The sequence below is a fragment of the Capra hircus genome, chromosome 9 (genome assembly GCF_001704415.2).
Source record: "Capra hircus breed San Clemente chromosome 9, ASM170441v1, whole genome shotgun sequence".
Classification (NCBI taxonomy): Eukaryota; Metazoa; Chordata; class Mammalia; order Artiodactyla; family Bovidae; genus Capra; species Capra hircus.
Window position 1 is genome coordinate 15,204,773 of NC_030816.1, and position 14,005 is coordinate 15,218,777.

Here is a 14,005-nt window from a genome sequence, read left to right on the forward strand (position 1 = left end):
CTCACCTAACTGTCTAAATGCCTTGTACTGTTGCATAATTAGTGACAGACAGGTTTTAAAAAATGTTTCTAGTCCTTTTTAGAAAATTAATAAAAGGTTAAGTCTTAATTTGAGTCCTAGGGAAATTTTTTGTTCCTTAAATGTTTTTAATTTATACCCTTAAAAAGAATTTCTATATTTCCTCATCTATGAAAATTAAAAATAAATTTGTTTGAAATAGTGAATTCTGCAACTTGCCAAATGTAATCAGGGCCACAGTATGTGCTAGTGAAAATAAAATTCTGAAATTTAAAATTAAAACACTTTCTGCATAATACAGGATCAATGAAAAGAGAAAAAGGGAGTTCAGATTAATTTTGTGTTATCTTAAAAATGAAATGATTTCTTAAATGTAATGTCTCATTTAAAATCAGTCAACTGGAATTTTGGTCACTTTCATAATTAGATTTTTAAAATACTACATTTGAATCCTACAGTTTTCAACTAGAAATGTTTTTTAAAAGGTGTCTGTCACTGAATTTACAAAACTACCCTTACTGTTAAAGTTACATTTGAATCCTACAGTTATAAGCTCAGTGGATTCACACATCACATTAAAAGAAGTCAGAGTATAAACAGAGCCCTGTAAATGAAAAGTTCACGATAATAAATTAATATTAAACTTATATGCAAAATTGATTTCTTAACAAAATATTTGCAGACTCACAGTATTTTTTCAGCTTGTTAGATGATTATTTCAAGCATAAGCAATCAGAAGACACTGAAATATTTGGCTAATCTGATTCATAACTATTTGTATAAATACAACATGTTTCAGGAAGCTAGGAATACTATAAAAGTACAATAACTACTTTGATAATTTCCTGTTAAAATATTCCCAGGAGACTTACACTTAAATCTAGGTCCATCCTGTCTCTGATTTTGAACTACAAAATATTATTTGTGGATTTCAGAATTATTATAAACTTCAGTTGAATTTTCTTATTGTTCTGGGTTTTTTTTTAAATTACTATTTTATTTCCAAAGTATAACTATAAAAATTATCAAATAAAAACTTAAAAAATATAACAAAATTTTCATTTGGGATGTGTATAGTAGAGGTAGTGAGTAGTACAGAGGAAATAAGACTGGCTATCACTTAATTTTCGAATGAATGTTGAAAATACCAATGAGAATGGAGCTTACTATACCATCTTGATTTTTTATATATCTGGAATTTTGACTAGTAAAAGGCTATGTCATCTGCAGTTGGCAGTAATCAAAAGGAGGCCAAAAAATTATGTGTAATGAAAACTTGTCTGTCAGGATTTAATTGTTTTTACTGTTACAGGGTTTTAAGAAGTCTGGTCGTCTTAATGTACTTTAATGTTCTCAGAGTTACTCTGTTCCTGAAGCCTTGGTTTTGAAAACTGAAGTGCTGTACACAAGCAAATGCCAAATCTTAGCACCTCTGTATGTGTCCTCAACAGATTTGAGGCTGAGAGATGAGCTGAATGATCAATGAGAAAAGTTATTAATAAGGCCCTAAGAAAAGCTATCTGTAATTCACAACTGGGTATACTAGGTGGTCTAACAGAATCTTAGACATGGAGAAATCCTTTAGGATCTGTGATCTAAGAATACAGCTAAAAAATAAAGAAAAGATAGGTGGAAATTTGACTATAAAATGCTAAGGTACTTTACTGACGGTGGTTGGTTAAATAGTTTTTTTTTTCTTTTTTTTAAGTTAAGAATTACTCCACAATTCTGATATGTTGAGACCTTGGCTTCCCTCGTGGTGCAGAGGTTAGAGCGTCTGCCTGCAATGTGGGAGACCTGGGTTCGATCCCTGGGTAAGGAAGATCCCCTGGAGAAGGAAATGGCAACCTACTCCAGTATTCTTGCCTGGAGAATCCCATGGACGGAGGAGCTTGGTGGGCTACAGTCCATGGGTCGCAAAGAGTCGGACACAACTGAGCGACTTCACTTTCTTTCTTTCACTTTAAGTAGTAAAATACCTGGGCAGTCTAGATGATGAACTTTTTTTTTTAATGCTCTTATGTATTATTTTATCCTTTCATCTCCCTTTTAATTAACCAATTATTTATTAAGTCACCACTAAATGCGAGTTATAAGGTTGAGGAATTAGAAATATATTAATTAGGAATTCACTGTTGTGTTAGTCACTCAGTCATGCCGACTCTTTGCGACCACATGGACTGTAGCCCATCAGGCTCCTCTGTCCATGGAATTCTCCAGGCAAGAATACTGGAGTGGGTTGCCATTTCCTTCTCCAGGGGATCTCCCCAATCTGGGGGTCTAACCCTGGTCTCCTGATTTGCAGGCAGATTCTTTACCACTGAGCCACTAGGGAATCCCCACTATCTAAATATAAATCTTAATTCTGATTTGAGATCATCTAATCTAGATGTGATAAAGATAGCACTAACATGATAACTGCATGGAGTTTTCTTCCAGGTAAAAACAAATTAATAATAAAGAGATCATAGGTAGAATGGACTATGAATTTAATTTTGGCAAAGTATATTTTGTCTAAAGAAATAAATTTAGTTATAATGTAAACCATATATGTGGATCAAAATATTTATTTTATATAAAAACAGAATTAAAATGTACCATTTTCATAACTATGATTACAAAACAGATAAATAATTATCTTACCAACAAGAGGTAAAGCATGAATTAAAATTAAACCTCTTCAATTTTGGCCAAAGAAACATGGATTCTTTGCTTGATTCTTGGCCAGGTTATTCAAATGCAGCCTTGTTATTTTCTAACTCTAACTAGAACTGTAATATTAAACAATCTATAATAAACACTTGATGATAATTAAATGAAAGGCTGAATATGTGTGTATATCAGTACATAAAAATAATGGATCCTAAATAAATATGTGGTAAATGAACATATAAAGATTAATATCTGAAACAAATGACTAAATCTTCCTTCCCATGTTGTTAAATGAGAATTCAAGTATTGAAAATGTAGTAAAGACAATCATGAACAATTAATGAAGTGTGCAATGATCCATTCCTTTTTAAAATCTTTATTTTTCCTTTATTTTTATGCTAATTACTCACATAATATATTCAATTATTTAAAAGTGGAGGGTTTTTTTGATACTCTGTTTCTTTCAAGAGAACATTCTGAACAAATGGAAAAAACAAACAAACAAAAACAACCAAATCCCCTAAGACAAGAAGGAGGAAAAATTCAAAATGAAACTTGCTGATTCTCTCACAACACATATTGTGGCCCAGGGCCATGGTTATGTTGATGGGCACCACAGTTGTATAGGGAATGAAATTTTAAGTTGAAGGTTGGTGCTGGAATTTGGTTTTCCTGGGCTTTAGTCAGTCACACAATGACCTTCAATGAGCCATTTTATTTATGTCTAAATGCTCCATGCATTTCAAAGGGCTAATAATACAGAAACAATGTGGAAAGAATTATGAGAGTTTCAAAATCAGGTGCAAAGTATCCTATGGTCAGTTAACAGTGAAGCAAAACAGTTTCAGGAAACTTAATTTTATTCTTTTATTTGGTATAGTTATTTTTGTCTTAGTAAGCCTAACTCTGAGCACTTCCCCTAATAATTGTGTTCATTTCTTAACAAAAATTTTGAATGCCAAGGACAGTGTTTTTATGTTTGTTTTTATAATTTTCCTTTTTTTGTTGTTACATATCTTTCTCAAATAGTATTTCATGGTAATTTATTTCTCTTTTTATTCATAAGAGCCTAGCAAAGCCCCAGAAACCAAACAAGGGACAATAAAAGTTGCAGCACAAGGTAAGCAATAAAACACTCTAAAAATTCTTAAAAAAAAAAAAAAAAAAAGGTCTTAGCACTTTATTGACAAAATCCAAGCTGTTTATTGCAGAATAGCACCATCTGCTGGGTCATTATAGAAAAAAAATTTTTTGTTGCATGAAGATACACATTTCAAGTACATATTTAGTAAATGGAAAAAGTGTAACTGAGAGTAATGCCACATTTGCAGAGGAGACAATTAACAATCCAAGAATTCATATCTTGACTCCAAATATGTCACTGAGCTTTTCCTTTTACTACCAAAATAAACCATAGATTAATTGATAGTTGGATAATGATGATGATATTGCAGAGAGACACAACTATATACATCTATATACATTTTCCAGTGTTTTCAGTTACATATTGTAATTACTGTCATCCTAGAAAATTCAGTCAGAATATTATTAAATTAGTATTACTTTATCTGTATACTAAGACTGTAAAAATCAGGTATGACTACAAAGTAATCATCCTATTTTTATGAGTCACTTGTGAAAATGTGCCCTAACGTCGTTAGGGCATCAAAAGTGGCTTTCTTCAAGAGATCTTTAGAAAATATAATGGTTTTTAATTCATCAATTTGGGAAAATTACTTTAATTTTTCTATAATGTTGTTTTTTAACTATCACCTGAAATCGCATCCTTTGAGAAAGCTATTCTAACTCCAGTGTCTGCTTTATAGAACACTGAAGAGTGTTCTAAAGAAAAAAGTAGAATATTTTCTGGAGAAAATCTTTCTCTCCTATACCACATTATGGGGCTTCCCAGGTAGCTCAGTGTAAAGAATCCTTCTGCCAAGCAGGAAACCTGGGTTTGATCCCTGGGTCGGGAAGATCCCCTGGAGGAAGAAATGACAACCCACTCCAGTGTTCTTGCCTGGGAAATCCCATGGACAGAGGAATCTGGCAGGCTATAGTCCATGGTGTTGCAAAGAGTAGGACACAACTTAGTGATTAAACCACCACCATGCCACATTATACGGTATTGACCAGTAAAGGAGATGCATTTAGATGGTGGTACATTTGTTTCTAGGCAGAAGGCCCTTGTAGCAGACTTCTCAGCACATGACATGATTACATTTGATCCAAAATTTTCTGTTATGTTTAATCCTGAACCCAACTATATGTTGAATCAATCTAGTGAACATTTGATAAAATGGTTTGACTAGCCATCAGACCAATGAGGCGGTATATTATATATATGTGTGTGTGTGTATATATATATATATATATATATGTATATATATATATGCTAGAATGGTTAAGAATTATGATACAAAGTTTTCATTTTCATTTGGTCATTAAGCTGCCCAACAAAACTGATTCTTCTTTAGAAGAGTTCTGATAAGGAATGTAATAAATATTATAGGAAGAGCACGGCAAATATCATCATCTCTTTTGTGTTTTCTATTCATGAATAAATTCCTTAAGTGAATGTCTACTGGTTCAAGAATTACTGCAGTTAAAACACATAGGTTCTTATGAAAGAAAGCACAATCACCCAGCACAGTCTATCTTAACAGAGGTTTCTGAAGGCCATGGTGGATGTGGAACTATGACCTGAGGCTGGGATTTAATGTTAGTTCAGACTCATTTTAGAGGGTACAGGGGAGGGAATTGAAGGGCTATCTGGAAATCTACTTCAAATTTGAGCTTGGGGCCATGGAGTCTTCACTTTTACATTCTAAGTACATTGGATAAGGCAGCCCCAGAACTTATTCTTTCAGAAGAAAGGATTTATTGTCGAGTGAATAACAATGTAGAGTTTTGAAGGCTTGTTAGAACTATCCTTTTAGGAAGATTGGATCAAAGTGTTGATTGAACACCGTGTGCAAGGCAAGAGTTAGGAGACATATATATACGTGTTCACTGAATTGTAATGACACCTCAAAGCAGGGGCACACCAAATAGGGATAAATGTCACTTGTCCTGTGCACATACTCAGTAGACCTTTTGTAGACAGGTTTTATAACACGACAGCTGCCCAATTAAATTATGCATAGAACTAATTAATATTTGCAAGTACTCCGTGTGAAGGCAGCTTAAAAACAGTGGCAATATTGCTATAGCAAAGACTGATATCTTTGTTGGATAAAGTGGTAAAATTAACAGTAATGTTTGTAGTGGGTTAAAAGTAGCGTTTATCTGTTTATTTTTTAATTTTTATAACTAAATATTTTAAACCTAGTTTTAGATAGATTCTGTATATGTATGTACATATTTAATTATAATTAAGATTTAGCATGCTTTTTTTTTGGAAGTACATTTAGCATTTAGTGTTTTGAGGTACTGAAAAGTCTATGAAATGAATGTCTCTATGCTACAGGAGATTGCAATTTGGAGACAGGGAAAATTTAAGTAATAACACAAATTGGCTACCTAGTAGTGCTAAATTGAATTGTAAAGATAATAAATGCCAAAGAATTTTAAGACAAAGTGATTTTCAGTAAGTGGGATTTCTCATGAAGGAGAGGTGATGACTTGGATTTGTAGCATGACTGAAAAATAAACTGAAGGAAAAAATGCATTGTTGGTGAGTGGATGACATAAAGAGTTAGTGGTAGTTATAAAAGGTTATTGTCATTATCAAGACATGAGACATGTTGCTTTAAGTTATTTTTTTTAAAGAACCCTCTACCTTCACTCTGATCTATCTTGAGAGAGGTTATAACTTAAATTTGGGAGACATTGTGGAGATAACTATAAGAGAAAAACTAAGCAAAATCCTCTTTGCAGTATCTGAAAGGATAACACCATTCAATTCTTGTCCTTATTGTACAAGCTCCAGGTAAAATGTGAACATTTAAGTGAATTAGAGAATCAAATGTATACATGGTGGGTGATTTTTGAAAATTATGCAGCTTCTTGAAGTAAATTCTTATTTGTTAAGTAAAGAACTAACTACAAATAAGTCTATTGAGTCAATTCCAAAGAATTTGCTGAAATAATGCCTGATGGCTTTGAAATCTATTGGGCAGTGTTGATATCCTACAGTGCATCTTAGTATCTTTATTACTCTCCTTATTAGATCAGTGGAATAGGTGAATTTCTTAACTTAAAAACATTATAGGTATAGATCCTCTCTATATTTTGTGTGTTATTAATTAAAACTCCATTAAAAGAAACAAATATGAATCAAGTAGAATTAATTTACTTGTGAATTTACTTTTTTACTACAAAAATAATGCCATTAATAACATGTTTAGAAAATAGATAAAAATGACCTGTAATACATTAATACAGTACATTTAATTATATTCCTTTTGAGTTTCTTGTTTCTGATTTTTATGCCCAGTCCTGCTACTTGCTCACACACAGTGTGAACATGTGTACATCATCTGACGTCTCTAAGGCTTAGTTCCTTGCTCTGGCCTGCCTTTCATAAGATTGTTACGGCGGCCAAAGAGAGAATGTACACGGAAGTGTTTTGGCAATTGTAGCATAAAGTATAGATCCAATATAGTTCTGGATATTGGTTGAAAGTGGTCCCCCAAATTCTAATCCACTCAAAAGGAATTGCTTTAAGGGATGCGCACAATCTCTGATTCAATTAATGTGGCTTAAGGCATCATAGATTTGGCCCCAGAACGAACTTTACACAGAACCTAGGGTCAACCTCGCTTGGAACAACTCCCAGATGACTGAATGCCTCCCTCAAACGCTTCCATTTATAAACTATAACTTGGATCCTGTTTAGACTTGTGATCTAGGATTAGGTAAATTCCACCACAGAGGAAGTCAAGATTCAAAGGTAATTAAAGTGTGCTGGGCCTTTTCTGTTTGTAAATGATGGTGTACATTTGCTAAAAGGAGGGTGGAATTTTTATTAACTCTTTCAGAAATGATATATTTTATACAGTTATACTATGTGTGATAAACTGGTCTGTAATTCTTCAGTAACTAGGCACAGATAATTTATGTATTCCATTATTTTTTGCATAGACCTAGTCCTTTTATTTTAGAAGTGATTGTGATTTGCTGAGATATAACAATTTCAAATCTAAGATGGAATTATGCTAAAGACATTATTTTAACTACTTGTCTGTGTAACAGCATATTTTTATTCTCTTTTTGTTCTGTGTCTATATCTGAATTAAAAAACTTCATATGAATATTATTTTCAACTTATTTTCTTATTTCAAATTTGAATGGGTTCGTTTGTTTGTTGATAACCACTAAATTTATGAATACATGCACTACATTCGCATGTTCCCAGTTTTCTGAAGAATAGTTATTTAATATGTTCTAATGCTATTTTCTTTCCCTATTTCAGCACCTACTAAAAAAGAGGAAAAGAAGGAAGGTATGTTTTACGCAGAGTTCCATTATGCTTTTTATGTGAACAAGTTACCAAAAGTCAGAGTGGAAGTTTGACTGCCAGCTTGTCTATATTTACTTTGAATCTATTATGTGCATATATTTTGTGTGACTGTGTTTTTTTCTACATCTCATCACACTTAAGGGTGAACCACTTTTTTAACAGTAATTTTATTCTAATCTTTCTCCATATGTAGGGGGTGAAACACCATCTCTCAAAATCTTTGGCTGCCTATTTCATTAGAAATTTTATTAAATGTCAAAAATATGTAAAATAGAGACCAATTTTCTCATAGCAACTACTTGTTTCTGTGACACTGACAAGCGACTGATGTTACTTTGTTCTATTAAGTTGCAAATAAGTCATAATCCATGCCTTGCACTCCACCTCCCTTTGTCAGGATGTCCTGATATGGAATCATTTATTCCCTGTTGTCAAAGAGAAACTGCACCTGATGGACTTAAATGGGCAAGGAAGACTTTATTCAAGACTACTGCAAAGGGGTCAAGTGTGTTTACAGTAGGATAAACTGAACTCTTAACTTTAACTCTCACCAGGAGCTGGTCAATGTGATGAGGCCATCTAGATTTCCTAACTGTTGCCTGGGAAATTAGGTTCCTACCCTTCCTCAGAGACTGGCATATAGGACTATGCATCCCCTTTGATGATTGTATTTCAAAGTGATATCTTACAGATCTTGAAAAAGGTATTTCTGGTTGTAAAAGATTTATGTTTCAAAGGGACAGAGAAAGAATTTACAATTTTCTAAAGTAAATGCTCTGATAAAAGGGAGGTCAGGGGCCTGTAGTCAAGAAGGACACTGTCTAAACTTTATTCAAGCTGAGAAGACTGTTAAGGCCCTCTAAATCTCTGTGATTCTATTTAGAGATGTTTCTAATGCTCATCCTGACTACTCTTAGATGGGATTTCTAGATATCACCCGTGTTCATTAATCTAGGCTTATTTTCTCACTGAAAAATTGCATGTAGAGATAAGCAATCACTTCTGACTTTGAAAATGACAGTTATATTCTAATTAGTGTTCATCTGATCTGAGAAAAATAAGAAAAGTGTTATAATTTAAATTTAGTATCATCAGAATTTTACATAGTGCTAAGAGCTTAGGGGTCACATTCTACTTCTGTTAAACCAGAATCTAAGAGTCAATAGATCTGAGAAGGAGAAACTGTTTTAGTTGGTTATTACTATTACATAGTATCATAATAAAGTCAACTAATACATATTATTAGTTGTACTTATTATCAAGGCATAGAAATCAGTATACATATACACAGGAAATATTTCAGTGCATTTTGGAAAATATATCATTTATATGATCAATGTTGTGGTGTGTATACAGAGATCATACAAGAAAAAAAAAAAGATAGTAAGTTTTTGACAGACAGTAGAACAGAGAGGCACAAGGAAAATGGTCTCGTAGCAAGTCCTCAGAGGCTCATCCATCCCCTTACATTTTAGAAGGACACAAGGCATCCTGCCAGACTTAGAATTAATTAGCTGTGGTTCAAACCTTTGCCTGAATGGCATGTATACCTAGAACAAAAGTTGCCAGGGCACCATGGTGGAGCCTATGTCCTGTACTCTCACCCACTTTCTTCCTTTAACTATTATGTATTTTATCTATAGTAAACCACTTTCAAATTTACAGATACAATATGCTGCTACTGTTCCTGCTGTTATCGTAGTAGATCTCGCCCTTGCCTTTTCCTTGTATGAATACTCAGTGTTTCTAGGGCTCAAGATAAATTCTCTTTCCTCTGGAATGTTTGATCCTCCCATGAAATATTTTTTCTCTTTCATTTATAGTCTTCCTTCAGAGTTTATGTGTATCTCCTTACTATTATTTACCTTATGCTCGTTATACTTCATATTCTTTGCATCATTTTCATTCTATTCTAATTGACTTTAAGACTTTGACTAAAGGGACCATCTCTAATTCACTTTGATCCCCTACAGGGACTAACATATTTCCTTAGTTTGTACATTGCTCAACAGATATTTATTATGTGAATGAATCAGTAATATCTAGGAATCTTAAATATTATAGCCTCAAGAAATATGAGCAGGCACTCAAATTTTCACAATGCAGACAAGGAAGGATTTTTTTTTTCAATTGGGAATTATCTTTAGTTGTCACTCAGTCCTGTCCAACACTTTGAAACCCCATGGACTGCAGCACCCGAGGCTTCCCTGTCCATCACCAACTCTTGGAGCTTGTTCAAACTCATGTCCATTGAGTCAGTGATGCCATCCAACCATCTCATCCTCTGTTGTCCCCTTCTCCTCCTGCCTTCAGTCTTTCCCAGCATCAGGGTCTTTTCCAATGAGTCCATTCTTCGCATCAGGTGCCCAAAGTATTAGAGTTTCAGCTTCAGCATCAGTCCTTCCAATGAATATTCAGGACTGATTTCCTTTAGGATGGACTGGTTGGATCTCCTTGTAGTCCAAGGGACTCTCAAGAGTCTTCTCCAACACCACAGTTCAGAAGCAGCAATTCTTTGGCACTCAGCTTTCCTTACAGTCCAACTCTCATATCTATACATGACTACTGGAAAAACCACAGCTTTGAATATATGGACCTTTTTGGCAAAGTAATGCCTCTGCTTTTTAATATGCTGTCTATGTTTGTCATAGCTTTTCTTCCAAAGAGCAAGCATCTTTTAATTTCATGGCTGTAGTCACCATCTGCAGTGATTTTGGAGCCCCCCCAAAATAAAGTCTGTCACTATTTCCATTGTTTCCCCATCTATTTGGCATGAAGTGATGTGACCAGATGCCATGATCTTAGCTTTTTGAATGTTAGAGTTATATTACACTGAGATTTTAGGTCTAGGAATTTACTAGTCAATTATTAACAATTTGGGGCTTCCCAAATGATACAGTAGTAAAGAATCCATCTGCCAATGCAGGAAATACAAGTTCAGTTCAGTTCAGTTCAGTTCAGTTGCTCAGTCGTGTCAGACTCTTTGCAACCCCGTGAATCGCAGCACCCCAGGCCTCCCTGTCCATCACCATCTCCTGGAATTCACTCAGGCTCATGACCATCGAGTCTGTGATGCCATCCAGCCATCTCACCCTCTGTCGTCCCCTTCTCCTGCCCCCAATCCCTCCCAGCATCAGAGTCTTTTCCAATGAGTCAACTCTGTGCATAAGGTGGCCAAAGTACTGGAGCTTCAGCTTTAGCATCATTCCTTCCAAAGAAAGCCCAGGGCTGATCTCCTTCAGAATGGACTGGTTGAATCTCCTTGCAGTCCAAGCGACTCTCAAGAGTCTTCTCCAACAGCACAGTTCAAAAGCATCAACTCTTCGGCGCTCAGCCTTCTTCACAGTCCAACTCTCACATCCATACATGACCACTGGAAAAACCATAGCCTTGACTAGACTGACCTTAGTCGGCAAAGTAATGTCTCATCTAGGTTTGTCATAACTGTTCTTCCAAGGAGTAAGTGTCTTTCAATTTCATGGCTGCAGTCACCACCTGCAGTGATTTTGGAGCCCCCCGAAATAAAATCTGACACTGTTTCCACTGTTTCCCCATCTATTTCCCATGAAGTGATGGGACCAGATGCCATGATCTTCATTTTCTGAATGTTGAGCTTTAAGCCAACTCTTTTGCTCTCCTCTTTCACTTTCATCAGGAGGCTTTTTAGTTCCTCTTCACTTTCTGCCATAAGGGTGGTGTCATCTGCATATCTGAGGTTATTGATATTTTTCACGGCAATCTTGATTCCAGCTTGTATTTCTTCCAGTCCAGCGTTTCCCGTGATGGACTCTGCATATAAGTTAAATAAGCAGGAAGACAATGTACAGCCTTGACGTACTCCTTTTCCTATTGGGAACCAGTCTGTTGTTCCACGTCCAGTTCTAACTGTTGCTTCCTGACCTGCATACAGATTTCTCAAGAGGCAGGTTAGGTGGTCTGGTATTCCCATCTCTTTCAGAATTTTCCACAGTTGATTGTGATCCACACAGTCAAAGGCTTTCGCACAGTCAATAAAGCAGAAATAGATGCTTTTCTGGAACTCTCTTGCTTTTTCGATGATCCAGCGGATGTTGGCAATTTGATCTCTGGTTCCTCTGCCTTTTCTAAAACCAGCTTGAACATCAGGGAGTTCACGGTTCATGTATTGTTGAAGCCTGGCTTGGAGAATTTTGAGCATTACTTTACTAGCGTGTGAGATGAGTGCAACTGTGCGGTAGTCTGAGCATTCTTTGGCATTGCCTTTCTTTGGGTTTGGAATGAAAACTGACCTTGAGATGTGAGTTTGATTCCCAGGTCAGAAAGATCCCCTGGAGGAGAAAATGGCAACCTGCTCCAGTATTCTTGCCAGGAAAATTCCCTGGACAGAGGAGCCTGATGTGGTCACAGATTTGGACATGACTGATCACACGCACATTAATAATGTTGTCTTCAGCGTATATTGTCTCTAGCTGCTACTTGAGTTGCACTAGCAGATCTAGATAGATCTCATTTATCTAACATCAGCTTCATTGATGAAATTCTAGGGACTGGAAAACCTGTTTCAACACAGGTTATGTTCTGAAGGATACAACTCCATTGAAAACTACCCAGATAAGATTTATTGTTTACTGTAATTAGGGCAAGACTTAATAGAGTCGAACACATGTGAGAATTAGTCCTAAGTTCTAGGACTTCATCATTGAAATTAGAAGAGGAGTCATGCTGAAAAACAATGCAAAGTCTCTGATATTGTAATTGAATAAGGATGTCAATTGGCAAGTTCCAAACATACACACTCACAAATGGTATACTTCATTACGTGGTTTATTAGCCTATCAGAGAGTTAATTTTTCCCTTCAATCCCAATTGGTATTTCATTATTCTCTGGCATCATTATGGACATAATAGAGCATACCTGATACACGGCTAAAGTTGAGTGAGTGATGAACAGATTGCAGATACATCACTGCTTTTAAATCACAGCTGCTGTGGGCCTGTATGTTCTTAATAGAAGATTGTTGTTCAGATTATTGGGCAGATGGCCTATAGGGAGATATATTCAGCAAGTAAGTCTTCATAATATTTTAAGCCATCTCAGCAGGATGCTGAGAGAGCATAATGAAGTTTAATAACATGAGTATTGAGGCCTGGTACTAATGGCTCTTCAGGGTCAGTATGTGATCTTCCAGTTTCAAGCATTGTATTTTTGGTTGCTCAGGTATTTACTTATATAAATCTGCTGTTCTGTTGACTGCTAACCAAAAGACTTGTAATTATGATGGCATTTTAAGTATGTTTCACTATAGCTCCCAGTTCTCACAGCAAATATATTGAGTTTTTTAAAGACCAACTTGATTAGATCAATCAGTTAGACTGATCCAGTTAGATCAAAAATAACGTGACTTGGTATTTTTTACATTTCTACTTTGTGAAATATTTTCTCTGTTTTAACAAGTGATACACATTATGTGACCCTAGAGTTCATATCCTTTTCTTTCTTTTATTACAGAACAATTGATATCTAATACAGTATTTTATCGGGGCTTCCCAGGTGACACTGGTGGTAAATAGCCCGCCTCCCAGTGCAGAAGACACAAGACATGTGGGTTAGATTCCTGGGTCAGGAAGATGCCCTGGAGGAGGGCATGGCATCTCACTGCTGTATTCTTGCCTGGAGACGTCCATGGACAGAGGAGGCTGGCAGGCCTCACAGCCCATAGGGTCGAAAGAGTTGGACACGAGTGAAGTGACTTAGCACACAGAATGTTTTATCTATCCTTACTACCAGAGAAAAGAACAGTAGATTAAAAACAACGGGAATTCTAGACTTACCCATATTGTGTTAAGCTTTTCACCCCTGCCCCGTGCCAGCATCTAGTTTAAAAACAAAGG

General features: G+C 35.5%; 1 protein-coding gene across 33 annotated transcripts in view; it reads left to right on the forward strand.

Annotated features, from left to right (window-relative positions):
* The window catches only part of TRDN (triadin), a 407,610-nt gene that overhangs the window by 257,603 nt on the left and 136,002 nt on the right, over window positions 1-14,005 (forward strand). For 32 of the 33 annotated variants that reach the window (XR_001918516.1, XR_001918517.1, XR_001918515.1 and 29 more), the window contains exons 13-14: window positions 3,737-3,790; window positions 8,087-8,116. Coding sequence is in view for 28 of the 33 variants with exons in the window: in XM_018052961.1 (XP_017908450.1) it covers window positions 3,737-3,790; window positions 8,087-8,116 (84 nt within the window). In the remaining 5 variants the exon portion in view is untranslated. Of the gene's footprint in view, window positions 1-3,733; window positions 3,791-8,086; window positions 8,117-14,005 lie in introns of all 33 variants that reach the window. The other variant, XR_001918519.1, reaches the window with a different exon arrangement.